Source organism: Pseudorca crassidens, chromosome 11, assembly GCF_039906515.1.
Source record: "Pseudorca crassidens isolate mPseCra1 chromosome 11, mPseCra1.hap1, whole genome shotgun sequence".
In the NCBI taxonomy this organism is placed as follows: Eukaryota; Metazoa; Chordata; class Mammalia; order Artiodactyla; family Delphinidae; genus Pseudorca; species Pseudorca crassidens.
In genome coordinates this window covers 90,553,531-90,580,604 of record NC_090306.1, presented here as the reverse complement: position 1 = coordinate 90,580,604, position 27,074 = coordinate 90,553,531, and the positions used below count along the sequence as shown (strand labels likewise).

The window sequence follows — 27,074 nt, the reverse complement described above, 5'->3', positions numbered from 1 at the left end:
TTTGTTAACATCCATTACTTAATAAACACTCACTGAGCACCTACTATGTACCAGGCCTTCCATATTAAGTGCTGGCAAGACACAGTCAATCAGACAGGCTCCCTTCCCTCAGGGATTGAGGGCCCGTGGAGGGAGGGAGCGGAGGTGCAGAAGGGCCCTGGCAGTATGCTCCACACAGAGGAGGGAACCTAATTCTCCTCAAGGAGAGGACAGATAGACACTCAGGGGGCAGGAAGGGCAGCCCGTGATAGATATGGAGGCTGAGAAAGGGGAAGAGTCGGTGGGTTGTCTTAAATCATAACCTAACCACTGGGCCTCCTGAGCTCTCCAGCAGTGTTTTACTTCAGTTCCCAGCCACGACTAAAATTGCAGCGTTCGTCCCACGAGAACAATTCAGCTTTTAAAAGCCATCATGGGAGGACTCTCTGTGAACTTCCCCACCCCAGACTTCCCCCTCTAAGGCACTGCCCTTGCTCTAGGAGCTGTCTGAGAACCTTTCTGCTGTTGGCGGGGATGGGGGCTTTTGTCCACAACTTGACGGGAATATGGATGAGTTTAACCACATTTCTCTGGAACCCCTTCTTGTGGAGTTATAAGATCCCAAATTGGAATAATAACCTGACATGCTCACTGGAGTGAGAGAGATATGTGACTTTCACATATACAGCCCTGAAATGTGATGAGATTTTAATATGTTAATGATGAGTCACATTAGGTTGTGACTCACTGTGACCCCAGTTCTATGCCACCGTGCTGATGAATTCCAACTTTTCCTGTCCCTGTGTTATAAATATCCTCTGTCACCACCAGTCTGTCAGTAAGTGCCACGATGAGCTGGTGAAGGGTTGGGGACAATAAAGGAAGCAGGGACATTCCAGTGGGGCAGGCAGGATGGGGGACGGCAGTTGTTAGGAGCTGTCAAAGAACAGAGGGAACAGGACTCAGTATGGACTGTCACTCACACTCTCTCTCTCTCTCTCTCTCTCTCTCTCACACACACACACACACACACACACACACACACACACACACACGGAGCCTGATAACTCTTGACGATAAAGGGAAAACTCTGGACTCCTGCCTAGGATATAAGATAGAGGCTGAAGTCATTTGATTTAGATATTAAGGAAACGATGACCTGAAGACTAGCGGGCTTGGGCTTACATTTAATTTGTTCTGTTTCCCAAGGAGGGAAACAGGAATCCAAAGGAATCCCACGGGGTTCCTGCTCTTTGGACCCATCCTATCACCCCAGTATCTCCAATTCTCTCCATCCCACTGATACCATGCTGGTCTACAGCCTCATCTCCTCACCTGGACCAGGCGGAAGCCCCTTAAGTGCCTTCATGGCTTTAACCCACCTGCAGAGAACCTCCACACTAGCCTCCTGAAAACTCCACTTTGACCTGTCACTCTTCCACCCAACTCCTTCAGTGGCACCTTAACTATCAAACTCCAAACCACTTGTGGGAATCCAAATCCCTCAACAATATGGCCCAAACTCCCCTTCTCAGCCCTGTTTCCCATGATTCTTCAATCTCTCTGCTCCAGACAATGTAGAAAACTCTCCAAGCTCAAAACCTGCCTTGTGGCCTTTTGCCTCCCAGCCCTTTACTTAAAGGAACCACATGGATCCTATGAGGCCCAATGCAAATGCCACCTTCTCTGAGATGCCTTCCCTGGTCACCTTCCAAGCTTGTGACTGCTCCCAAACTTTAGCAAGCAATCTGATCACATGGGAGTTTGTTCAATGCAGAGTGTGCCTCAGTGGGTCTGCAGTGGGCCCAAGATTCTGCATTTCTAACAAGGTTCCAGTGAGGTCGTGCTGGAGTCCAGGAACATACCTGGTATGGCAGGTAGAACACCTTGCATAATTCAAGTTGAATTTATCACATACAATCTTGCATTATTAATACTCAAGCATGTGCCTTAGCTTCCCTTCTGGAATGAAAATTCTTTGAGAGCAGGGACCCACAGAAGAGAGAGTTTATACAGTAGACAGAGAACCAGCTATAAAATCAGACAGCTCTAAGTTTGACTCTTTACCACTTACTTGCTAGGCTATAAGTTATATAACCTCTGATTCTCAGTTTCCTCATCTGTAAAATGGAGATTAAAAAAAACCTTCCTGGGCTTCCCTGGTGGCACAGTGGTTGAGAGTCTGCCTGCCGATGCAGGGAACGCGGGTTCGTGCCCCGGTCCAAGAGGATCCCACATGCCGCGAAGCAGCTGGGCCTGTGAGCCATGGCCGCTGAGCCTGCGCGTCCGGAGCCTGTGCTCCGCAACGGGAGAGGCCACAACAGTGATAGGCCCGCGTACCGCAAAACAAACAAACAAACAAACAAAAACCTTCCTCCCAGAGTATTAGAGGAAAGAGTGGCTGCGCTTATGCCTAGCACGCTGCCTGATGCTGAATAGATTTTAATTTTGGCTCCCTGCTCTTTCCTTGCATGTATAACTTTGGGCTTTCCACAGAGTCTTATATGCAGTAAGTGCGCAGGGAATCTTCTGGGCCCAATTTCTGCAGAAACTTCTGTTCCAACCTGTACAATTCTTGTCAATCCACACTGCTAAGCTTTCCTCTCTAGACAGAATGCTCTAACCAGTCATGAACCTGGTAATATTTTACAGTCATAGTCTCCCTATTTGTTGGTAGGCATGCCATATGTTTCTAAACATAAAGACCTGCTGACATCTGCCAGGGATAAACTGCAACTTCTTCAGGTTGGGAATGAAAATTTATTTGACCCTAACTATGGTAAATGACCCATCCACTCTTGTTCAGACTCCCACTCATCAGGCATTCAGGGCTTGACCTCACTGGTCCAAGGTTTTCTTCCCAACTGTATTCCATCAAAATGTCCCATGTCCCATTTTTTTCATGCTCCCTGAAGCTCTAGTTACTCAATTAAACTGATCTTTTCTGAGCTGCTAAAAGGGACATAACAGGAAGACCATTAGATAGAAATCAGAAGACCTGAGTTTACAATTTTGATTTTAGCAGTATCCAAGAGTATGATTTTAGACAAATACTTCCCTTCTCTGAGCCTCAGTTTCCTCATTCATAAAACTGGAGAGTGGGCTAACATGATCTATAAAGGCTCACAGTCTCTTCTAGGCTAATAAACTGATTATCCTCCCACTCGACTTCATTAGAACCAGCACCCTCCTGGTGCTAATGCTCAGCTCTCACTCAGGCCAGTGGAAGAAATATTTTTCAGCAGCTGGAATTTTGACCTCTCTCAAATCACCCTGCGAAGGCATTTTTACCTGCTTGGTGTGGCTCAGAGATAAACTCTACAGCACACCATCTAGCTTGCAACTCAATAGCTAGTATTCCATTTTTTCTGCTTGCTAATCAAACACCAGTTTTATTCAAGGTAGTAATGTGACAGCCTAAGAGGGACTCATGATTCGTCTCTTCCAGGGGTCAGCAAACAAGTTCTGTAAAGATCCAAAGAGTAAATATTGCAGGCATATGGTCACTGTCACGTATGCTTCTCCTTTTCTTCTCTACTCTTTAAAAAACAAGAGTGCTTCCCTGGTGGCGCAGTGGTTGAGAGTCCGCCTGCCGATGCAGGGGACACAGGTTCGTGCCCTGGTCCGGGAAGATCCCACATGCAGCAGAGCGGCTGGGCCCGTGAGCCATGGCCGCTGAGCCTGCGCGTCCGGAGCCTGTGATCCACAACGGGAGAGGCAACAACAGTGAGAGGCCCGCGTACCACAAAATAAATAAATAAATAAATAAATAAAAAATAATAAAAAACAAGAGAGAGCAAGATGGCAGAGTAGAAGGATGTGCTCTCACTCCCTCTTGCTAGAGCACCAGAATCACAACTAACTGCTGAACAACCATTGACAGGAAGACACTGGAACTCACCAGAAAAGATACTCCAAATCCAAAGACAAAGGAGAAGCCACAGTGAGACAGTAAGAGGAGCACAATCACAATAAAATCAAATCCCATAACTGCAGGGTGGGTGACTCACAAACTGGAGAACACTTATACCACAGAAGTCCACCCACTGGAGTGAAGGTTCTGAGCCCCACGTCAGGCTTCCTAACCTGGGGTCCAGCATTGGGAGGAGGAATTCCCAGAGAATTAGACTTTGAAGGCTAGCAGGATTTGATTGCAGGACTTCGACAGGACTAGGGAAACAGAGACTCCACTCTTGGAGGGCACAGACAAAGTGTACGCATCGAGACCCAGGGGAAGGAGCGGTGACCCCATAGGAGACTGAACCAGACCTACTTACTAGTGTTAGAGGGTCTCCTACAGAGGCGGGGGTGTCTGTGGCTCACGATGAGGACAAGGACACTGGCAGCAGAAGTTCAGGGAAGTACTCCTTGGCATGAGCCCTCCCACAGTCTGCCATTAGCCCACCAAAGAGCCTGGGTAGGCTCCACTGTTGGGTCGCCTCAGGCCAAACAATCAACAGGGAGGAAACTCAGTCCCACCAATCAGCAGACAAGTGGATTAAAGTTTTACTGAGCTCTGCCCACCAGAGTAACACCCAGCTCTACCGACCACCAGTCCCTCCCATCAGGAAAGTTGCACAAGCCGCTTAGATAGCCTCATCCACCAGAGGGCAGACAGCAGAAGCAAGAAGAACTACAATCCTGCAGCCTGTGGAACAAAAACCACATTCACAGAAACATAGACAAGATGAAAAGGCAGAGGGCTATGTACCAGATGAAGGAAAAAGATAAAACCCCAGAAAAATAACTAAATGAAGTGGAGATAGGCAACATTCCAGAAAAAGAATTCAGAATAATCATAGTGAAGATGATCCAGGACCTCGGAAAAAGAATGGAGGCAAAGATCAAGAAGATGCAAGAAATGTTTAACAAAGACCTAGAAGAATTAAAGAGCAAACACCTAGAAGAATTAAAGAACAAACAAACAGAGACGAACAATACAATAACTGAAATGAAAAATACACCAGAAGGAATCAGTAGCAGAATAACTGAGGCAGAAGAATGGATAAGTGACCTGTAAGACAAAATGGTGGAATTCACTGCCGCAGAACAGAATAAAGAAAAAAGAATGAAAAGAAATGAAGACAGCCTAAGAGATCTCTGGGACAACATTAAACGCAACAAAATTCACATTATAGGGGGTCCCAGAAGGAGAATAGAGAGAGAAATGACCCAAGAAAATATTTGAAGAGATTATAGTCGAAAACTTCCCAAACATGGGAATGGAAATAGCCACCCAAGTCCAGGAAGCCCAGAGAGTCCCAGGCATGATAAACCCAGGGAGAAACATGCCAAGACACATAGTAATCAAATTGATAAAAATTAAAGACAAAGAAAAATTATTGAAAGCAACAAGGGAAAAACAACAAATAACATACAAGGGAACTCCCATAAGGTTAAGAGCTGATATCTCAGCAGAGACTCTACAAGCCAGAAGGGAGTGGCATGACATATATAAAGTGATGAAAGGAAAGAACCTACAACCAAGATTATGCTACCCGGCAAGGAACTCATTCAGATTTGATAGAGAAATCAAAAGCTTTACAGACAAGCAAAGCTAAGGGAATTCAGCACCACCAAACCAGCACTACAACAAATGCTAAAGGAACTTTTCTAAGTGGGAAAAACAAGAGAAGAAAAGGACCTACAAAAACAAACCCATTACAAGTAATAAAATGGTAATAGGAACATACATATCGATAATTACCTTAAATGTGAATGCATTAAATGATCCAACCAAAAGACAAAGGCTCATTGAATGGATACAAAAACAAGACCCATATATTTGCTGTCTACAAGAGACCCACTTCAGACCTAGGGACACATACAGACTGAAAGTGAAGGGATGGAAAAAGATATTCTGTGCAAATGGAAATCAAAAGAAAGGTGGAGTAGCAATACTCATAACATATAAACTAGACTTTAAAATAAAGAATGTTACAAGGGACAAAGAAGGACACTAAATAATGATCAAGAGATCAATCCAAAAAGAAGATATAACAATTATAAATATATATGCACCCAACAATAGGAGCACCTGAATACATAAGGCAAATGCTAACAGCTATAAAAGAGGACATCGACAGCAACACAATAATAGTGGGAGACTTTAACACCTCACTTACACCAATGGACAGATCATCCAAACAGAAAATTAATAATGAAACACAAACTTTAAATGACACAACAGACCAGATAGATTTAATTGATATTTATAGGACATTCCATTCAAAAATAGCAGATTACACTTTCTTCTCAAGTGTGCACGGAACATTCTCCAGGATAGATCACATCTTGGGTCACAAATCAAGCCTCAGTAAATTTAAGAAAACTGAAATCATATCAAGCATCTTTTCTGACCACAATGCTATGAGACTAGAAATCAATTACAGGGAAAAAATGTAAAAAACACAAACACATGGAGGCTAAACAATACTTTACCAAATAACCAAGAGATCACTGAAGAAATCAAAGAGGAAATCAAAAAATACCTGGAGACAAATGACAATGAAAACACGACAATCCAAAACCTATGTGATTGGGCTTCCCTGGTGGCGCAGTGGTTGAGAGTCCGCCTGCCGCTGCAGGGGACACGGGTTCGTGCCCCGGTCCAGGAGGATCATACATGCCACAGAATGGCTGGGCCAGTGAGCCATGGCCGTTGGGGCTGCGCATCCGGAGCCTGTGCTCCACAATGAGAGAGGCTGCAGCAGTGAGAGGCCCACGTACCACAAAACAAACAAACAAACAAAAACCTATGGGATGCAGCAAAAGCAGTTCTAAGAGGGAAGTTTATAGCTATACAAGCCTACCTCAAGAAACAAGAAAATTCTCAAATAAACATTCTAAACTTACGCATAAATGAACTGGAGAAAGAAGAACAAACAAAGCCCAAGGTTAGCAGAAGGAGAGAAATCATAAAGATTAGAGCAGAAATAAATGAAACAGAAACAAAGAAAACAATAGCAAAGATAAATAGAAGTAAAAGCTGGTTCTTTGAGAAGATAAACAAAATTGATAAACCATTGGCCAGACTCATCAAGAAAAAGAGGGAGAGGATTCAAATCAATAAAAATAGAAATGAAAAAGGAGAAGTTACAAAAGACACCGCAGAAATACAAAGCATCCTAAGAGACTACTACAAGCAACTCTATGCCAATAAAATGGACAATCCGGAAGATATGGACAAATTCTTAAAAAGGTATAAGCTTCCAAGACTGAACCAGGAAGAAATAGAAAATATGAACAGACCAATCACAAGGCATGAAACTGAAACTGTGATTAAAAATCTTCCAACAAACAAAAGTCCAGGACCAGATGGCTTCACAGGTGAATTCTATCAAACATTTAGAGAAGAGTTAACACCCATCATTCTCAAACTCTTCCAAAAAACTGCAGAGGAAGGAACACTCCAAAACTCATTCTATGAGGCCACCATCACCCTGATACCAAAACCAGACAAAGATACTACAAAAAAAAGAAAATTACAGATCAATATCACTGATGAATATAGATGCAAAAATCCTCAACAAAATACTGACAAACCGAATCCAACAACACATTAAAAGGATCATACACCATGATCAAGTGGGATTTATCCCAGGGATGGAAGGATTCTTCAATATACACAAATCAATCAATGTGATACACCATATTAAAAAATTGAAGGAGAAAAACCATATGATCATCTCAATAGATGCAGAAAAAGCTTTTGACAAAATTCAACACCCATTTATGAAAACGACTCTCCAGAAAGTGGGCATAGAGGGAACCTACTTCAACATAATAAAGGCCATATATGACAAACCCACAGCAAACATCATTCTCAATGGTGAAAACCTGAAAGCATTTCCTCTAAGATCAGGAAAAAGACAAGGATGACCACTCTCACCACTGTTATTCAACATAGTTTTGGAAGTCTGAGCTACGGCAATCAGAAAAGAAAAAGAAATAAATGGAATACGAATTGGAAAAGAAGAAGCAAAACTGTCACTGTTTGCAGATGACATGACACTATACGTAAAGAATCCTAAAGATGCCAGCAGAAAACTACTAGAGCTAATCAATGAATTTGGTAAAGTTGCAGGATACAAAATTAAAGCACAGAAATCTCTTGCATTCCTATAAACTAATGATGAAAAATCTGAAAGCGATATTAAGGAAACATTCCCATTTACCATTGCAACAAAAAGAATAAAATACCTAAGAATAAACCTACTGAGGGAGACAAAAGACCTGTATACAGAAAACCATAAGACACTGATGAAAGAAATTGAAGATGATACCAACAGATGGAGAGATATACCATGTTCTTGGATTGGAAGAATCAACATTGTGAAAATGACTATACTACCCACTGCAATCTACAGATTCAGTGCAATCCCTATCAAATTACCAATGGCCTTTTTTACAGAACTACAGCAAAAAATCCTAAAATTTTTATGAAGACACTAAAGACCCTGAATAGCCAAACCAGTCTTGAGGGAAAGAAACGGAGCTGGAGAAATAAGACTCCCTGACTTCACACTATACTACAAAGCTACCATAATCAAGACAGTATGGTACTGACACAAAAACAGAAATACAGATCAATGGAACAGGATAGAAATCACAGAGATAAACCCACACACCTATGGTCAACTAATCTATAAGAAGGAGGCAAGGATATACAATGGAGAAACTACAGTCTCTTCAATAAGTGGTGCTGGAAAAGGTGGACAGAGGCATGTAAAAGAGTGAATTTAGAATACTCCCTAACACCATACACAAAAATAAACTCAAAATGGACTAGAGACCTAAATGTAAGCCTGGACACTAAAAAACTCTTAGAGGAAAACATAGGAAGAACACTCTTTGACATAAATCACAGCAAGATCTTTGATCCACCTCCTGTAGTAATGGAAATAAAAACAAAAATAAACAAATGGGACCTAATGAAACTTAAAAGCTTTTGCACAGCAAAGGAAACTACAAACAAGATGAAAAGATAACCCTCAGAATGGGAGAAAATATTTGCAAATGAATGAACAGAGAAAGAATTAATCTCCAAAATATATAAACAGCTCATGCAGCTCAATATTAAAAAAACAAACAACCCAATCAAAAAATGGGCAGAGGACCTAAATAGACATTTCTCCAAAGAAGACATACAGATGGCCAAGAAGCACATGAAAAACTGCTCAACATCACTAATTATTAGAGAAATGCAAATCAAAACTACAGTGAGTTATCACCTCACACCAGTTAGAATGGGCATCATCAGGAAATCTATAAACAACAAATGCTGGAGAGGGTGTGGAGAAAAGGGAACCCTCTTGCACTGTTGGTGGGATTGTAAATTGATACAGCCACTATGGAAAACAGTATGGAGGTTCCTTAAAAAACTAAGAATAGAATTACCATATGACCCTGCAATCCCACTACTGGGCATATACCCAAAGAAAACCATAATTCAAAAAGTCACATGTACCCCAGTGTTCACTGCAGCACTATTTACAATAGCCAGGTCATGGAAGCAACCTAAATACCCATCAACAGATGAATGGATAAAGAAGATGTGGTACATATATACAATGGAATATTACTCAGCCATAAAAAGGAATGAAATTGGGTCATCTGTAGAGACGTGGATGGATCTAGAGACTGTCATACAGAGTGAAGTAAGTCAGAAAAACAAATATCGTATATTAACGCATGTATGTGGAACCTAGAAAAATGGTACAGATGAACTGGTTTGCAGAGCAGAAACTGAGACACAGATGTAGAGAACAAACGTATGGACACCAAGGGGGGAAAGTGGCGGGGGAAGGGGTGGTGTGATGAATTGAGAGATCGGGATTAACATGTATACACTAATATGTATAAAATGGATAACTAATAAGAACCTGCTGTATAAAAAAATAAATAAAAGAAAATTTAAAAAATAAAAGAAAAAGAAAAAACAAAACAAAAGAACATTTTAAGATCATGGGCTGTATAAAAACAAGAGACAGGCTGGATTTGAAGTGGTGGCAATCCAACCATCGTAATTCTACTCTTTTCTATTATTTTGACACATATTCACTCTCCTATTTTCCCTCTCAGCTACAGATTAGATAAAGTTCTGGACATAAATAAAGTAAAAGAAAAATGTCTACAGAGGGCTTCTGGGAAAGCTGTTTTATTCTTCTTTTTATTTATTTATTTGTTTGTTTGTTTGTTTATTTGGCTGCTCTGCATTCCATGAGGGATCTCAGTTCCCCGACCAGGGATTGAACCCATGCCCCTGCAATGGAAATGCAGTGTCTTAACCACTGGACCACCAGGGAAGTCCCTGTTCTTGTTTTCTGATAAAAGGAAAACACATAAGAGGTAAGCTACCTGGTGCCTTCTCTTGCCCCATCAAGCTGTTTTAAATGTGGACCTGAATCCTGGACCTGAAGCAGGAATCTTGTGACCATGAGGTCACAAGCCAACATGAGGACAAAACGCCAACAACTTTGGAAGACTTAGCAGAAATACATACAGAGCCTGGGTCCCGGATGATGCTGAGCTCTTGAATAAACCTAGGAACTTTCTACCGCTCATCTTTTGGCTAAATAAGATAGTAAATATTTACACAGTTTAAACCACTGTCAGGTTACTCTCTTTTACAATCCAAAGCACTCTTAAAGTACTAAAATTAAGAGAAAAATTAATTTTTGAAACTTCAGCCATATTCTAAGGCCCCCACTATGTGCCAAGACCTGGGGTTACAACAGTGAACCACACAACATTCCCGCCCTCATGGGGCTTTCAGTCGAGGTGAAAGATGACAAGGCACAGACAAGTATTAACATACCAATAAGCCACTGAGAGGGAGTGGTGGGCCTTCCTAGCTCTGGCCTTGGTATCCCTATGGACAAGGTATGAAATCCTCAAAAGTCTTTGAAGCATTACCTTCTGAGAGGCAGAACAGTGCAAAGACTAACTGCCTAATGTTCAAAGGCAGACATACAGACCTGGGCTGAAATCCTAGCTCTACCACTTACCAGCCGTGTAACTTTGGGCAAATTACATAACACCTTTGAGCCTCAGTTTTCCTATGTATAAAATGAAGCTCATAAGAATAAGTTACCTCCTAGGACCACTGTGATAATTGAATGAGAGATATTGGAATTAAAGCACTTCTCATTGCTTAACAGATGATAGCCATATATACATATTAACTATAAATATATACATATATACAACTTTGTTTAACAATATATGCTTAGAAGAACAACCAGAAAGAAATACAAAAACATCAAGAGTGGTTACCTCTGGATAGCAGGACAGAGGCAATTATTTTTCTTCCTCATATCTTTTCCCCTATATTTTTCAAATATATACATGCATGACTCATATAGCCAGGGGGTATATTTCTTTAATGTAGTATTTTTGCATTTTGAAAGCAAAAACAAAGTATGGACTGATAGAAGTCAGGTGGCCCACGTTTTAGATCTAGCACTGGCACCAACATGAGCTCCACATCAACCCTAGATTTGTTCCTGAGGATATTTCTAAATTGCTACACTGGAACCTAAGCAAAGAGTGTAGTCTATTGGGCTGATGAGACTGAAGTCAGAGTTTGTAGATGACAGAGTGGCTAAGATATAAGGAGCAACATTCCAGAGAGAAGAGAAGAAGACAGACATGCCTGCATTCAAACTCCCCTCAAGTCTTTAGCCCATTCCTATGCTGCACATGCAGAGAGTGAGAAACCAAAAAAACCAAAGAGAAAACATCAGCTTAGAGGCTAAAGAGCTGGTCATTGATTAGCTAGGGTGTCAGAAGTTGGAGTTCAAGCTGGGTCAAGGTAGAAGGAACTTGGTAAATACCCAGGGCTTTCAGTTGTGGACCCAGAAAAGCTATGACCTAGGAGTAAAGACCACACTCTGGTAGTATGGACAAAATTGAAATAGACTGGACTTAACCAAGGCTTGACAGGATCAAGGAGACTTGCTGGTTCTCTATCTGCCTGCTAGAACAAAATTTAACACTCTGTGGAGGATGTTATTAACATCATTCACCCAAAACCTCTCCAACTTTGCATTCATAATGTCGAGCACTGAATCAAAAACTATAAGGTACATTGAAAAACAAGACCAAAACACTGAAATCCAAGGAAAAAACAGATAATAGAAATAGACCCAGAGATGATTGAGATATTAGAGTTATCAGACAGGGACTTTAAAATAACTATGGTTAATAAGATTAAGGAGATAGAGGAAAGGACAGTCAAACTAGATGAAGTGATGGACAAAACAGACGAAAAATGTAGAATATCAACTGAGATTTGGAAAAAAAAAAAAAGAATCAACTGAGCATCTACCATAAAAGAAAGAAAACAGTATCCGAAATTAAGATAACTTGGGTAGGGGACTTCCCTGGTGGTCCAGTGGCTAGGACTCCAAGCTCCTAATGCAGGGGGCCCGGGATTGATCCGTGGTCAGGGAACTAGATACCATGTGCCACAATTAAGAGTTCACATGCCACAACTAAAGATCCCTCATGCTGCAACTAAAAGATCCTGCACGCTGCAACTAAAGAAAGATCCCTTATGCCACAACGAAGACCCCGCGTGCCACAACTAAGACCCAGTGCAGCCAAATAAATAGATAAATGAATGAATGAATGAATAAATAAATGAAAATAGACCACAAAACTATATTAAAAAAAAAGGTAACTTGGATGGGCTTAATAGCAGACTCTAGACATGACATGGAATTGTCAATTCATGGGAATTGACAACTGAAAATGATGTCAACAGGAAACACCAAACTGAAGAATGAAGAGAGAAAAATGGACAAACCAGAGCAGAGTGTTAAGAAACATATGGGGTACAGTCAAAGGTCTAGTATTCATGTAACTGGAATTCAGGAGATAAGGGAGAATGGGGCAGAAAAGATATCTGAAGAGACAATGGTGAACAATTTTACAAATTTCATGAATGACAACCCACAGATGCTAGCAGCTCAGTGAACCCCAAGAAGGAAAAATATAAGAAAACCATATTTATGTACATCACAGTCAAACTGCTGTAAACTAAAGAGAAAGAAAAAAATCTTTTGCCTGAGACAAAAAGACATTGTATTCAAAGGAGTAAAAATAAGTCTGATGGGGCTTCCCTGGTGGCGCAGTGGTTGAGAGTCCGCCTGCCGATGTAGGGGACACGGGTTCGTGCCCTGGTCTGGGAAGATCCCACATGCCGCAGAGCGGCTGGGCCCATGAGCCATGGCCACTGAGCCTGCGCATCCGGAGCCTGTGCTCCGCAGCGGGAGAGGCCACAACAGTGAGAGGCCCGCGTACCACAAAAATAAAAAATAAAAATAAAAAAACAAGTCTGATGACTAACTTCTAGAAGCCAGAAGACAATGCGATAAAAATTTTAAAGGGTTGAAAGGAAAAAAATCTTACCAGACTAGAATTCTATATCCAGCAAAAACGTCCTTCAAAAATGTAGGTGAAATAATACTGTTTTTCATGATCTACACTACTCTATACTGCACTACCAGAAATAGTAAAGGAGTTTCTTTGGGTTAAAGAAATAATGATCCCAGATGGAAGCATGGACTTGCTGACAAGAATGATGAGCCCTGGAAAGGGCAAATATGTGAATACATATATTCACATAGTAAAATATGTGAATGACTAATATTTAAAACAATAATAATAATAATGTCTTATAGAGCTTATAACATACGTAGATGTAAAATACATTAAAGCAATAGCACAGAGGGTGGGAAGGCGGTAAATGAGGTTAAACTATGAGAGCGTTCGTGCACTGTATTTGAAGTGGGGGAAGGATTAACGTGAGGCAGACGTGAAAGGAAGGGTACATAGTGTAATCCCTGAAAACACTCTAAAAGAATATCTAATTGGAAAGCTAGCAGAGAAAAACATTAAAAATATTTAATTGCATTAATCCTTCCCAAAAAAGGAACAAGGGAGGAATAAGGAAATAAAGTCAGATGGGAGAAATAAAAATTAAATACAGTACCAAGCTTGTTGCTTTAAGCCCAACAATGTAAGTAACTATATTAAATTTAAATGATCTAAATATTCCAATTAAAGGTAAAGATTATTTGACTAGCTTTTAACAACTATATAAAAATCTTAATATTGAATTCAGAAAGGTTGAAAATTAAAAGACAAAGATACACCGTAACAACCCCAATAAAAAAGAAAGCTAGGGCTTCCTTGGTGGTGCAGTGGTTGAGAGTCCACCTGCCGATGCAGGGGACACAGGTTCGTGCCCCGGTCCGGGAAGATCCCACATGCTGTGGAGCGGCTGGGACCGTGAGCCATGGCCGCTGAGCCTGCGCGTCCGGAGCCTGTGCTCCACAGCGGGAGAGGCCGCAACAGTGAGAGGCCCACGTACCGCAAAAGAAAAAAAAAAAAGAAAGCTGGTGTAGTTATATTAACATCAGACAAAATAGACTTGAAGGCAAAATGTATTACTAGAAATAAGGAGGGACATCTAATAATGATAAAAAGGATCATTTCAACAAGAGGATACAACAATACTAAATTTCTAAGAAATTAACACTTCAAAACACATAAAGCAGCAATTAACAAAACTGAAGAGATAGATAACCACAATATAACACCTCTTTCAGTACCTTATAGACAACAACAAAATCCATAAGGATATGGCACATCTGAATAACATGATTAACCAACCTGACCTAATTGATAGTTACAGAACACTCCATCCAAAAACAGCAGAATACACATTCTTTACAAGCATACATGAGCATTTGCCCAATAGACCACATGTTTGGACAAAAAAACAAGTCTCACTAATTTTAAATATTGAAGTCATACAGAATATGTTCTCTGACCACAGTGGATTATAATATAAATCAGTAACAGAAAGGCAACTAGGAAATCCCCAACTTTTTAGAAATTAAGCAATAGATTTCTAAATGAATCATAGGTAAAATAAGAAATCACAATAGGAATTAGAAAATAAGTTTGTATGGTAATGAAAGTATGACACCAGAAGAATTATGTGAAACAGTTAAGTAGTACTTAGAGGAAATTTTATAACTTTAAATGCCTATCTTAGAAAAGGTTGAAAATCAATGATCTAGGTGTCTATCTCACAATAGAAAAAGATAAAAAATTAAACTCAAAGAAAGCATAAGGAAGGAAAAACTAGAGAAAAGAGCAAAAGTAAATGAAATTTTTAAAAGATGTAAATTGAGGGGGAAAAAAAAAAGCCAAAAGTTGGATACCTGAAAAGACTAATACAATTGATAAACTCTGGCAAAACTGATCAAGAAAAATAGAGAAAACATATCAGAAATGAAAGGAGGACATTATTGTAGATGCTAAAAGCACGACAAAAAGTAATAAAAGGAACGTTTAAACAATATCATGTAAATAAATTTGAAAATTTAGATGAAATGAATTCCTTAAAAATAACAATTTGCTTAAAGTAACAAAACAAGAAATAGAAAAATATGAATAATTCTATTGCTATTTTAAAAACTGAGTCCATCATTAAAAACTTTCCCTCAAGGAAAACTCCAAACCCAGATGACTTCAGTGTTAAGTTTTTCCTAATATTTAAGAAATAAATGAAGCCAATCTTACACAAACTTTTCAAAAGAACAGAAAAAAAAGAAAGTTTCCACATGTTTTTATAAGGACTGTATAATCTTGATGCCAAAACCTGACGAGGATAAAAGGAAAATCATTGGTCAATAAATCTAATAAACAGAGATGTCAAAATTCTTAACAAAATAGTTGTCAATCTAACCTAGAAAAATACAAAAAATCAAACTTTTGACCAAGTTCAGTGTCTTCTAGGAATGCAAGATTGGTTTAACTTCAAAAATTTAATCAATGTAATTCACAACATTAACAGAATAAAGGAGAAAAACATATGATCAGCTCATATGTTCAGCTCAGTAAACTATTTGATAAAGTTCAACACCCATTTAAGAAAAGTCTCTCAGCAAACCAGGGATTCAATAATGATACCTACAAGCAGTTCATAACAACCATCATGCTTAGTGGTGAAACATTAAATGTTTTCCCCTAGGTAAGGAACAAGGCAAGAATGTCTGCTATCACCACTTCAACTCAGCGTTGCAGTAGAGGTCCCAGCAGGTGCACTAAGGCACAGAAAAGAAATAAAAATATAAAGACTATAAAAGAAAATGCAAAACTATCATTATCCGGTGACATGATTATGTTCATAGTAAACTCATAAATAATAGGCAAATTTAGCAAAGTGCCTGGTTACAGTCATTATCTAAAAAATAAATTGCATATTCATATACTAGCAACTGACAATTAGAAAACATTTAAAAATAATACTACTTACAATAGTACTGAAAAATATCAATTACCTAGGAATAAATCTAATGAAAGATGTGCAAAATCTCTACACTGAAATCTGCAAAATACTGTTGAGAGAAACTAAAGGCCATCTAATACACGGAGGTTTAAAGCACATACACAGATTAGAAATTTGATGTCGGCAAGATGTTATTCTTCTGAAATTAACTGTGGATACAATGTAATCCCAATCAAAATCCTAGCAGATTTTTTTTTGTGCATGTGAAAATAGATAAGCTGATTCTAAAATCTATATAGAAATATTAAGAACTTAACCAAAACCATCTTGAAAAAGAGGTCTTATGCCACCATGTATTACAATGTACCATAAAAGGTACAGTAATAAAGATTATTGTACTGGCTCTAAAACAATCAGACCAATGATTCAGAATAAAGATCAAGACATAGATCCACATGTATATGATCTCCTGATTTATGACCAGTGGGTAAAGGCATTCTTTTCAGAAAAAGTGGTGCTCTATCAGTCAAAATTAAAAATAAAAAAAGAATTTTGACTCCTCCCTCACACCATTTACAAAAATTCCAGATGTCTGTTGACAGAAAAGTAAAAAGTAAAATAATAAAAATTCTAGATAATAAAATGAAGAAAACCTTCACGACCTTAGGTAGGCAAAATTTTCTGAATATGACACAAAAGCACTAACTATAAAAGAAAAACACTGATAACTGGGTTTTATTAGAAGTCAGAACTTCTGTTCATCAAAAGATACCACTAAAAGAATGAAAAGGCAGACCACAAACTTCAATACTTTTATCTAACAAATATCTCCTATTCAAAATATAAAAACAACTCTTACAAATCATTAAGGGAAAGACAAATAGCACAATCAAAAAACAACAACAAACAACAACAACAAAACCTGACAAGTAAAATCCTGAACAGGTAGTTCACAAAAGAGGATGTCCACAAGAATATTCAGAGCACCAATCCTCCTCAAACTCAAAAGATGGAAGAGGAGTGAACACTTCCAAACTCATTCTACAAGCCCAGCATTACCCTGATACCAAAGCCAGATGAAGACACTATAAGAAAACTACAGATCAATATCCTTTATGTACAGTGATGCAAAAATCCCCAAGAAAATGCTAGTTAACATAATTCAACAGTGTATTAAAAGGATTATACACTATGACCAAGTGGGATTATTACTTGAATGCTAGGATAGTTCAACATACAAAAAGCAATCCATATAATAAACCACATTAACAGAACAACCACATGATCATCTCAATTGATGCAGAAATAGCATTTGATAAAATTCAAAATCTTTTCATGATAAAAATACTCAACAAAATAGGAAGAGAAGAAAACTATTTTAACAGAGTAAAGCCTATATGAAAAACCCACAGCAAACGTCATACTCGGTGGAAAGACTACAAGCTTTTCCTCTAAGATGAGGAACTCTTTTGCCACTTCTATTCAACATACTGTCAGAAGAAGAACACACACACACACACACACACACACTGCTAGAACTAATAATGAATTGAGCAAAGTTGCAAGATACAGAATCAACATACAAAGTCTGCTGCATTTTTCTGCACTACCAATGAACAATCCAAAAAGGAAATTAAGAAAACAACTCTAAGGACTTCCCTCATGGTCCAGTGGTAAAGAATCCACCTTCCAATGCAGGGGACACGGGTTCGATCCCTGGTCGGGGAACTAAGATCCCACATGCTGGGGGGCAACAAAGCCCGAGTGCCACAACTATTGAGCTCGCGCGCCTCAACTAGAGAGCCCATGTGCCACAAACTACAGAGCCTACATGCTCTAGAGCCCATGCCACAACTAGAGAAGAGAAAACCCGCACTCCACAAGTAGAGAGAAGCCTGCGCACTGCAACGAAGAGCCTGCGTGCCACAACAAAGACCTGACACAGCCAAATAAATAAATATTTTAAAAAAGAAAGAAAACAATTCTATTTACAATAGCACCAAAAGGAATAAAATACTTAGAAATAAACTTAACCAAGGAAGCAAAAGGCTTGTACACTGAAACTATAAAACATTGCTGAAAGAATTAAAGAAAACATCAGTAAATGTGAAGACATCCTGTGTTTATGGACTGGAAGACTTAATATTGTTAAGATGTCAATACTATCCAAAGAGATCTATAGATTCGATGCAATCCCTATAAAAATCCTAACAAACTTTTTTGCAGAAATAGAAAAATCCATCCTAAAATTCATATGGAATCTCAAGGGACTCCGAATAGCCAAAACAATCTTGAAAAAGAACAACATTAAAGATCTCACATTTCCTGATTTCAAAACTCAGTACAAAGCTACAGTAATTAAAACAGTGTGGTACTGGCATAGAGACAGACATATAGACCAATGAACAGAATAGAGATTCCAGATACATACACGGTCAAATGACTTTTGACAAGGGTGTCAACATTCAATGGGGAAAGCACAGTCTTTTCAACAAATGGTGTTGGGAAAAATGGATATCCAGAAACAAAAGAATGAATGTGAATCCTTACCTTACACCATGTATAAAAATTAACTCAAAATGGATCAAAGAACTAAACATAACAGCTAAAACTATAAAACTTTTGAAAAAAAACATAGAGGAAAATCTTCATGACATTGGATTTGTCAATGATTTCTTGGATATGACACCAAAGCACAAAACGTAAGAGCTAAAACTATAAAACTTTTGAAAAAAAACATAGAGGAAAACCTTCATGACATTGGATTTGTCAATGATTTCTTGGATATGACACCAAAGCACAGTCAACAAAAGAAAAAATAAATAAATTAGACTACATCAAAATTGAAAACTTCTGAGATAAAGAACACAATCAATAGAGTAAAAGGCAACCCACAGAATGAGAAAAAAAATATATGCACAACATATATCTGATAAGGGGGTAATATGCAAAATATATAAAGAACTACAATTTACCAAGAAAAAAGTAAACAATCTGATTTAAAAGCAGTCAAAAGACTTGAATAGACATTTCTAAAAAGAATATATACAAATAATCAATAAGCACATGAGAAGATGTTCAACATCACTAATCATTAGGGAAATACCTACAATTCAACAACAACAAAAATAAACAGTCTGATTAACAAATGGTCAAAAGACTTGAATAGGCATTTCTCCAAAGTGTATATACAAATGGTCAATAAGCACATGAAAAGATGCTCAACATCACTAATCATTAGGGAAATACAAATCAAAACCACAATTAGATACTACCTTATACACTGGAATGACTATTACAAAAAAACCCCAGAAAAACAGAAAATAACAAGTATTGGCAAGGATGTCGAGAAATTGGAACTCTAGCACATTGCTGGTGAGAATGTAAAATGGTGCAGCCACCATGAAAATATGGCAGTTCCTCAAAATATTAAACATAGAATTACCACATGATCCAGCAATTCCACGTCTGGTTATATATCCAAAAGAACTGAAAGCAGAAATCGACCAGATATTTGTATACCCATGTTTATAGCAGCATTATTCACAATAGCCAAAAGGTAGAAACAGCCCAAATGTCCATCAGTGGATGAACAGATAAACAAAACGTGGTATATACATACAAGCGTGTGTCATTCAACCTTAAAAAGGAAGGAAATTCTGATACATGCTACAACATGGATGAACCCTGAAGACATTAAGCTAAATGAAATTAGCCAGTCACAAAAGGACAAATACTATGTGATTGCACTTATATGAGATTCTTACAGTAGTCAAATTCATAGAGGCAGAAAGTAGAAGAGTAGTTGCTAGGGACTAGGGGGAAAGGGGAATGGAGAGTTATTGTTTAATGGGTACAGAATTTTAGTTTGGGAGATGTAAAAAGTTCTGGAGGTGGATGGTGGTGATGGTTGCAAAACAAGGGGAATGTACTGAATGCCACTGAACTATATACTTAACACGGTTAAAATGATACATTTTATGTTAGGTATATTCCACCACAATAAAATACACTTAAAAAAGAATGTTCAGAGATGCTTAAGAAACAGTCAAAAACTTGAAACAATTTAAATATCCATCAACGTTTATACTGATATGTATACTGTGATATATGCATACAGTGGAGTACTATGCAGCGATGAAAAAGAAAAACTACTGTGACATACAACAGTATGGCTAAATCTTCCATGAAGATTCCCTGAATCTTCGAGAAAATTGAACTAAGGAGATGCTCTTTACCAACCAAGAGAAACACTCTGTCCCTGCTGGAAATGACTTTTATAATAAGCTGCCCCCTTTTTGCAGTGCTTTAGGAGCAATTACAAGTCCAAAGTAGTCTTCTGCTCTTAATATAAGGCACCCACAGCCCCAGTCTGACATAACACAGGGAAAGGTGTAAACAGAGCAGTTTGTATCTTTCCATTAATACCAATTCTCTAGATCAAGATCCAGGAGAAATTGTTACTTTCAAACACCAAGGACATTTGTGACTCTAAAACAACAGTCCCATGACACGCTTTAAACCCACATCGACGTGGAATGGCCTTTCCCATTCAAGGTCCACATTTTCCCACTGGAGCATCACTGAGATGGGGTCTTTAGGGACTCAGACAATAAAAATGTGTAAACGACAAGTTTTTGCCGTGGCCTCAGTTTCCACGTTCACATGACTGCATTGCACTCCTTACTGCAGGATATTACAGGGAGGGCCTGGGGTATTTCATAAATGGCTGGGGAGCCTCTTGTTTCAGGTAACTTGCCCCAGTCTAGCATTCCAGAAGCACCACTCCTCATCAGGACACAGTCCGCATCCAGGACACCATGGAAGAATGAGTTTCAAGCACTTACTTTCATCATTAGAAACATTCCCCAGAGATGTGTGGCTAGAATAACGTTTGTTTTCACTTTCATTGAGACATCTTTCAATCCAGCTCTCTAAAAATGAAAAGAAAGAAAATCATGTTGTTGGTGTCTGTGAAGAGAAGAGAACATCATCAATGCGCTAGATTTAAATGCCCATCAACTTTCATCTGAGATCTGCCCAGACTGGCGTTGGATTTAACAGGAAGCCCCGCATGCACCATTGCTGATGAGACTTGCCTGAGTAGTTTGGAGGCAAAATGGTAATTTGAAGCCCCACTTGAGTATTTATTTCTTGGTCAAATTCTACTAATTCTGGAGTATTCATAGCCCAATAGTACCAACTGAGGATTATGTTTTTTCAAAAGAAGATACATTCCTGAGAACTAGTTTGTAAAACAAAATTTGGTCAACTGAATCACTAGTGGTGGTTTGGAGACTTGTAAATTAGCAGCAGAACCCTTTCTTCAAAAGAAAACAAAAGAGAAAAGCAGATACAACCCTGAGGGCCCTGGTTGAAGAAGCGGAGGGCAGGGAACCTTGCAGCTTCCCACCCTTTGCCAGCGACCCCTGAAGGGGCTCTTCCAAGCATAGACTGAAGGTCACTGCAGGAGGAGGCATCAAAAGCTCGGTAATAGTTATCCATTACTTTTGAAATCCAGAAGACCATGGATTTTTAAAAATCCAGTTCCAAAGGCTACAAATGTACTTTCCACAATGTAGCATAATGCTTATTCTATCATCTAGACCAGGGGTCCCCAACCCCTGGGCCGAAGGACCAGTACCCGTCCATGGCCTGTTAGGAACCGGGCCGCACAGCAGGAGGTGAGAGGCGGGCAAGCAAGCGACGCTTCATCTGTATTTACAGCTGCTCCCCGTCGCTCACATTACGGCCTGAGCTCTGCCTCCTGTCAGCATTATGGTGAGTTGTATAATTATTTCATTATATATTACAATGTAATAATAATAGAAATAAAGTGCACAGTAAATGTAATGCGCTTGAATCATCCCGAAACCAGCCCTCACACCCCCGCCACCCCCATCAGTGGAAAAACTGTCTTCCACGAAACCGGTCCCTGGTGCCGAAAAGGCTGGGGATCACTGATCTAGACCACCCACTATTCATTCATTTATTCAACAGCATCAGCTAAGTACATCATTTCTGCTATAATGCTTGTTTTGAAAACACCAATGCGTTCAATGCAAGTGATACATTAGGGAACAATTTGTGCCTAGCACAAACTTTCTGTTTGCTTATGCTTGATTTCTTCCTTAAAAAACATCAAATGAATGCAGAAAACTGCACATAGCTGAACTGAGCCCTGTAGGAATATGCAAAAATGCACACGTGTTCACACCTCAAACATCTACCAGCTACTTGAGTTTACAGTGTGGGTTGTGAGCCACACCTGCCCAGATAACCCACGTTCTAACATTTCACAATAACACACAAGCTGCAGCCCTTCTGAAGTCCACTTCCAAAAGCAAACTTCAGGGCTTCCCTAGTGGCAGAATGATTAAGAATCCGCCTGCTAATGCAGGGGACACGGGTTCGAGCCTTGGTCCGGGAAGATCCCACGTGCTGCGGAGCAACTAAGCCCGTGCACCACAACTACTGAGCCTGCGCTCTAGAGCCCACGAGCCACAGCTACTGAGCCTGAGCTCTGGAGCCCACGAGCCACAACTACTGAAGCCCACGCACCTAGAGCCCATGCTCCGCAACAAGAGAAGCCACCACAATGAGAAGCCCGTGCACCGCAACGAAGAGTAGCCCCCACTCGCTGCAACTAGAGAAAGCCCGCGTGCAGCAACAAAGACCCAACACAGCCAAAAATAAATAAATTAAATAAATTTTAAAAAACGTATTATAAAAAAAAACTATTAAGGATTCGTAGAGCTTCAAAAGCAACTTCAAGTCCAAGGTGAAGTGTCATATTTATTGTATTTATGCGCCTCTTAACCATTTAACATGTGTAAAACTGTGCTATCCTTTCTATTAGGTTCCTATCTTTTTTCCCATGCGTCACTGACAAAGTTTTTGAGTGTTGTGCCCCTAGCTTATTATTCCAGTGATCTCTGTACTTTTTATTGTGCAATTTTGTAGAATGATGGTGATTTGGGGGAATGCATATGTGGTATTATAGCAGAACTGACTATACCTATGGATGTGTGCTTTGAACAGTGCTGTCTCCCCCTGCCTTCTTTATAATATGGGAGCTAGCATTTACTGAACCCCTATTTTAACACGCCAGGCCCTTTACATATGTTATCTCATTGAATTTGGACAATTCTCTGAAGTAAGGATTTTCATCTCCAGTTTCCCTAGAGAGCAACTGAAGCTTAATCGAGTAATGTGACGCCTCGTAATTCAAAGAGCCAAGGAAAAGATCATTACTTTTCCTTGGCTCTTAGTAACATATTGTAAAAGGAAGCCATGCTAACGCTGGCGAGTAAGCTGTGTAGTGAGGGGAAAGCAAACGTCAACAGCAAGGAGAAATGTTAGGGTTTCGGTTTGTATTTTATGTCCCAACAAACTGCTCTTTTAAAAGCTGCTTCCAAAATTGTAAATAAGTAGGAGAGAAATATCAGGGGAGGAACAGGAGCCAGATTGTTAAAGAGTATATGGAAATCTGGTATTTCTAAGGAAACACTGAGCTGCAGAGAGATTCAAAACATTAAAACGCTACCCCCTTCCAGATTTCAAATGCACAACATAGAAACAAATGGCCTGTAATGTTTTCAAAGCTGTGATGGCACAGGATGGGTGTTTCTCATCACATCTTATGCAAAACCACATCTGGATACAAATCTCCGGGATTCTTTTCAGAACTCTCTAGAATGTCTCTACTCAGATCTTCTAACCCTTTCAAGTCCTGGCACATTTTCCCTGGCAACAGCCATGGCTGATTTTGGATGGCGTCCCCTGAAATCCGCGGTGCCTCCCTCCACCAAAGCACACCACCAAAAGCAATGTCTATTGTTCTGGGCCAGTCCCTGGTCTTCCCAGCTAGGTATGCACACCTTTGCACTCTCACGTGCATGTAGGCACACAACATTCACACGTACACCACCACCCTCTTTCATCAGAAACAGGGAACTAAGGCAACACTCTCCCTCTCACCCATCTGCCAGTGCCAAGATCAGGCCTGTCATCGCTGGAGTCCTGGAAGGGCCTACTGTTGCAGGTGAGAATTCCCAGTGATTGGTGGGACACACGCTCTGAAGAACTCATGGCAACATTCCAGAGAAGAGCTGGCTCTGAGCACCATGTGGGCCAAGAGAGGCAACACCCACCCACGAGAGTTCAAGTCAAAGAATTTTGCTGATGGCTGCACCTCTCCCCACACTGCCCAGCCTCAACCCTGGAGAAAGGTGAAAGCAAGGTTACAGAAGGGAAAGAGGGTAGAGAGAAGAAATCTCACCAAGTACTCCCTTCCCCCACCCACTGCCCCCACATAGGGCTCTCTGACTCCTGGCTTATGCCTATAGCCACTCTGCTACCCAGCTCTGCTCCCAGGAGCAACACAGAGTAAGTTTGGTCTCTGTTGCAGACGGCAGATATAGGGAGAAGCCACCATGTCTCCATTTTTCTTTCTTTTTCCTTTTTATTTATTTATTTATTTTTAATTTATTTATTTTTGGCTGCATTGGGTCTTTGTTGCTGTGCACAGGCTTTTCTCTAGTTGCGGCGAGCGGGAGCTACTCTTTGTTGCGGTGCGCAGGCGGTGGCTTCTCTTGTGGCGGAGCATGGGCTCTAGGCGCGCGGGCTTCAGTAGTTGTGGCACAAGGGCTCAGTAGGTGTGGCTCACGGGCTCTAGAGCACAGGCTCAGTAGTTGTGGCTCACAGGCTTAGCTGCTCCGCGGCATGTGGGATCTTCCTGGACCAGGGCTCAAACCCGTGTCCCCTGAACTACCAGGCGGATTCTTAACCACTGTGCCACCAGGGAAGCCCTTGATGTGGACCATTTTTAAAGTCTTTACTGAATTTGTCACAACACTGCTTCTGCTCTATGTTTTGGTCCCTTGGCCCCGAGGCATGTGGGATCCTAGCTCCCCAACCAGGGATCGAACCCACACCCCCTGCATCGGATGGCGAAGTCCCAACCACTGGACTGCCAGGGAAGTCCCTGTCTCCATTTTTCTAGTCAAAGTACTCCACTTGTTTCAGCTCTTTCTTGGGAGAAATTGTTCCCACTTCTTTGCCATCCTGTTCATCTATTTCTGGCTGTCTTCTATGTCTGTTTGAACATGTGGCACTCAGGATGAGCTCTGAGGGTTTAGATGGGGTCTAAGCAGTGCCAAATACAGCAGAACCATCACATCTATTGCTCTGGACATGGGGGTTTCCAGTGCATTCAAAGGTCTTGCATTCCAGACTGCATGGATGCAACACTCTGAAATATCTCTACAGGCCACGGGCCTTGGAGCCCTTTGACGTTTGTCTTCTTCCCTAGGGGGACCCTCAACAGTGGCATCTGAAACTCGTGTCCCATAAGTTAGGTTGCTCCACAGGATTGGAAGGCCTCTATTTAGGTCACCTGAAGTAAACTTTATATACTTTAAAACTACTAATAATGGATTTTTGTCTTGCAAAGATCAAGAATTACTCAACCAGAATGACAGGTATACTGAATTTTTAATAAAGCACTGTGTTCATCTATCTTACTCATTACATACATTAAGTGACTTAATAAAGGCCACCATATACTGAGCCCTTATAAGCATTATGCAAATGCATTCCATACACCAACATACTTAATCCTCATAACAGCCCTATAAGGTAGGTTCTATTAATATGCACATTTTAGAGATGAGAAAACTAAGGCTCAGAAAGATTAGGTGACTTGTCCAAAGTCACCCAGCTAGTAAGAGGTAGGGTTAGGACAAGCATTCAGTCTCGGGTCATAACCACAACGCTGTCTCCAAGTGCACCCTGAGCTCTCCTTATCCTGTGTCCCACATGATCTCCAAAACATGGTGCCAATACTGCAGCACTGATCACAGTCTGCCTTGCATTACAACTTTTGCTAAAACTCAACTTACATATTACAATTTTTGCTAAATTCACTTACATATTTCTTTGCAAGGCTTCGTTATACATAACAGGCTCTTCAGTTCAGAACATAAACATCTTAAGAATGCTGTCCATTTTATTCCATTTCTTTTGACTCTCCACTAGTGCCTGGTATAAAGTTTCTCCTATAGTCTGGCCTCAATGGACGTTACTTTATTGACACGCATGACATCAAAGAATGCACAGCATGTAAGGAGGTACATTCACGTATCTACAGAATTTCCTAATCATTTTCTTTTTTACCACCTAAGGCATGAAAAAGGACAACACATCGAAGGCAATTTTCCAAATAAAGGAAAATTGAACAAAAATTTATTTTGTACTGTCTAGATACAAGAAGCTGTAGTAAAGTGAGTCTGATACAAACATGCGTAAGACTGGTTTCTGCCCTCTAGTTGCCGTCAAGAAAGCAAGGCAGGTGCTACTCCGTCAGCTCATGAGTGCAGGCACCCTGTCATCTTTGTTCATCTGTCCCCAGTGTCTGGCACTGTGCCTAGCCCCACAGATATTGTGCAGTAAAGACATGTTTGTTGAATGTATTACTTTCTTCAAAAAACAACAGTAAGTTCCTACTGTGTGCCAGATACTACGCAAGTTTTCACACATGCAGTCTGAATTAAACCTCAGAACAATATAATGTGGTATGTCTTAATATCTCTGTTTACTGATATGAAAACTGAGGCTTGAAGCAAAAGTTCTAATACTGTGATCAGTGTGGCAGTATTGGCGCTGTGCTCTGGAACACAGGAGAAAGAGAGCTCAGTTCACACTTGGATAACTTCCTGCTCCCAACTGCCTCATTCTTTTTTTTTTTTTTTTTTTGCGGTACGCGGGCCTCTCACTGTTGTGGCCT

The 27,074-nt window shown here is 40.1% G+C and overlaps 1 protein-coding gene across 2 annotated transcripts in view; it reads right to left on the bottom strand.

The window, feature by feature from the left end:
* Positions 1 to 27,074, bottom strand: part of RFX4 (regulatory factor X4) — a 166,679-nt gene that overhangs the window by 119,056 nt on the left and 20,549 nt on the right. For both annotated transcript variants that reach the window (XM_067697836.1, XM_067697837.1), the window contains exon 2: positions 21,136 to 21,222. In XM_067697836.1, coding sequence (XP_067553937.1) covers positions 21,136 to 21,222 — 87 coding nt within the window. The remainder of the gene's footprint in view (positions 1 to 21,135; positions 21,223 to 27,074) is intronic.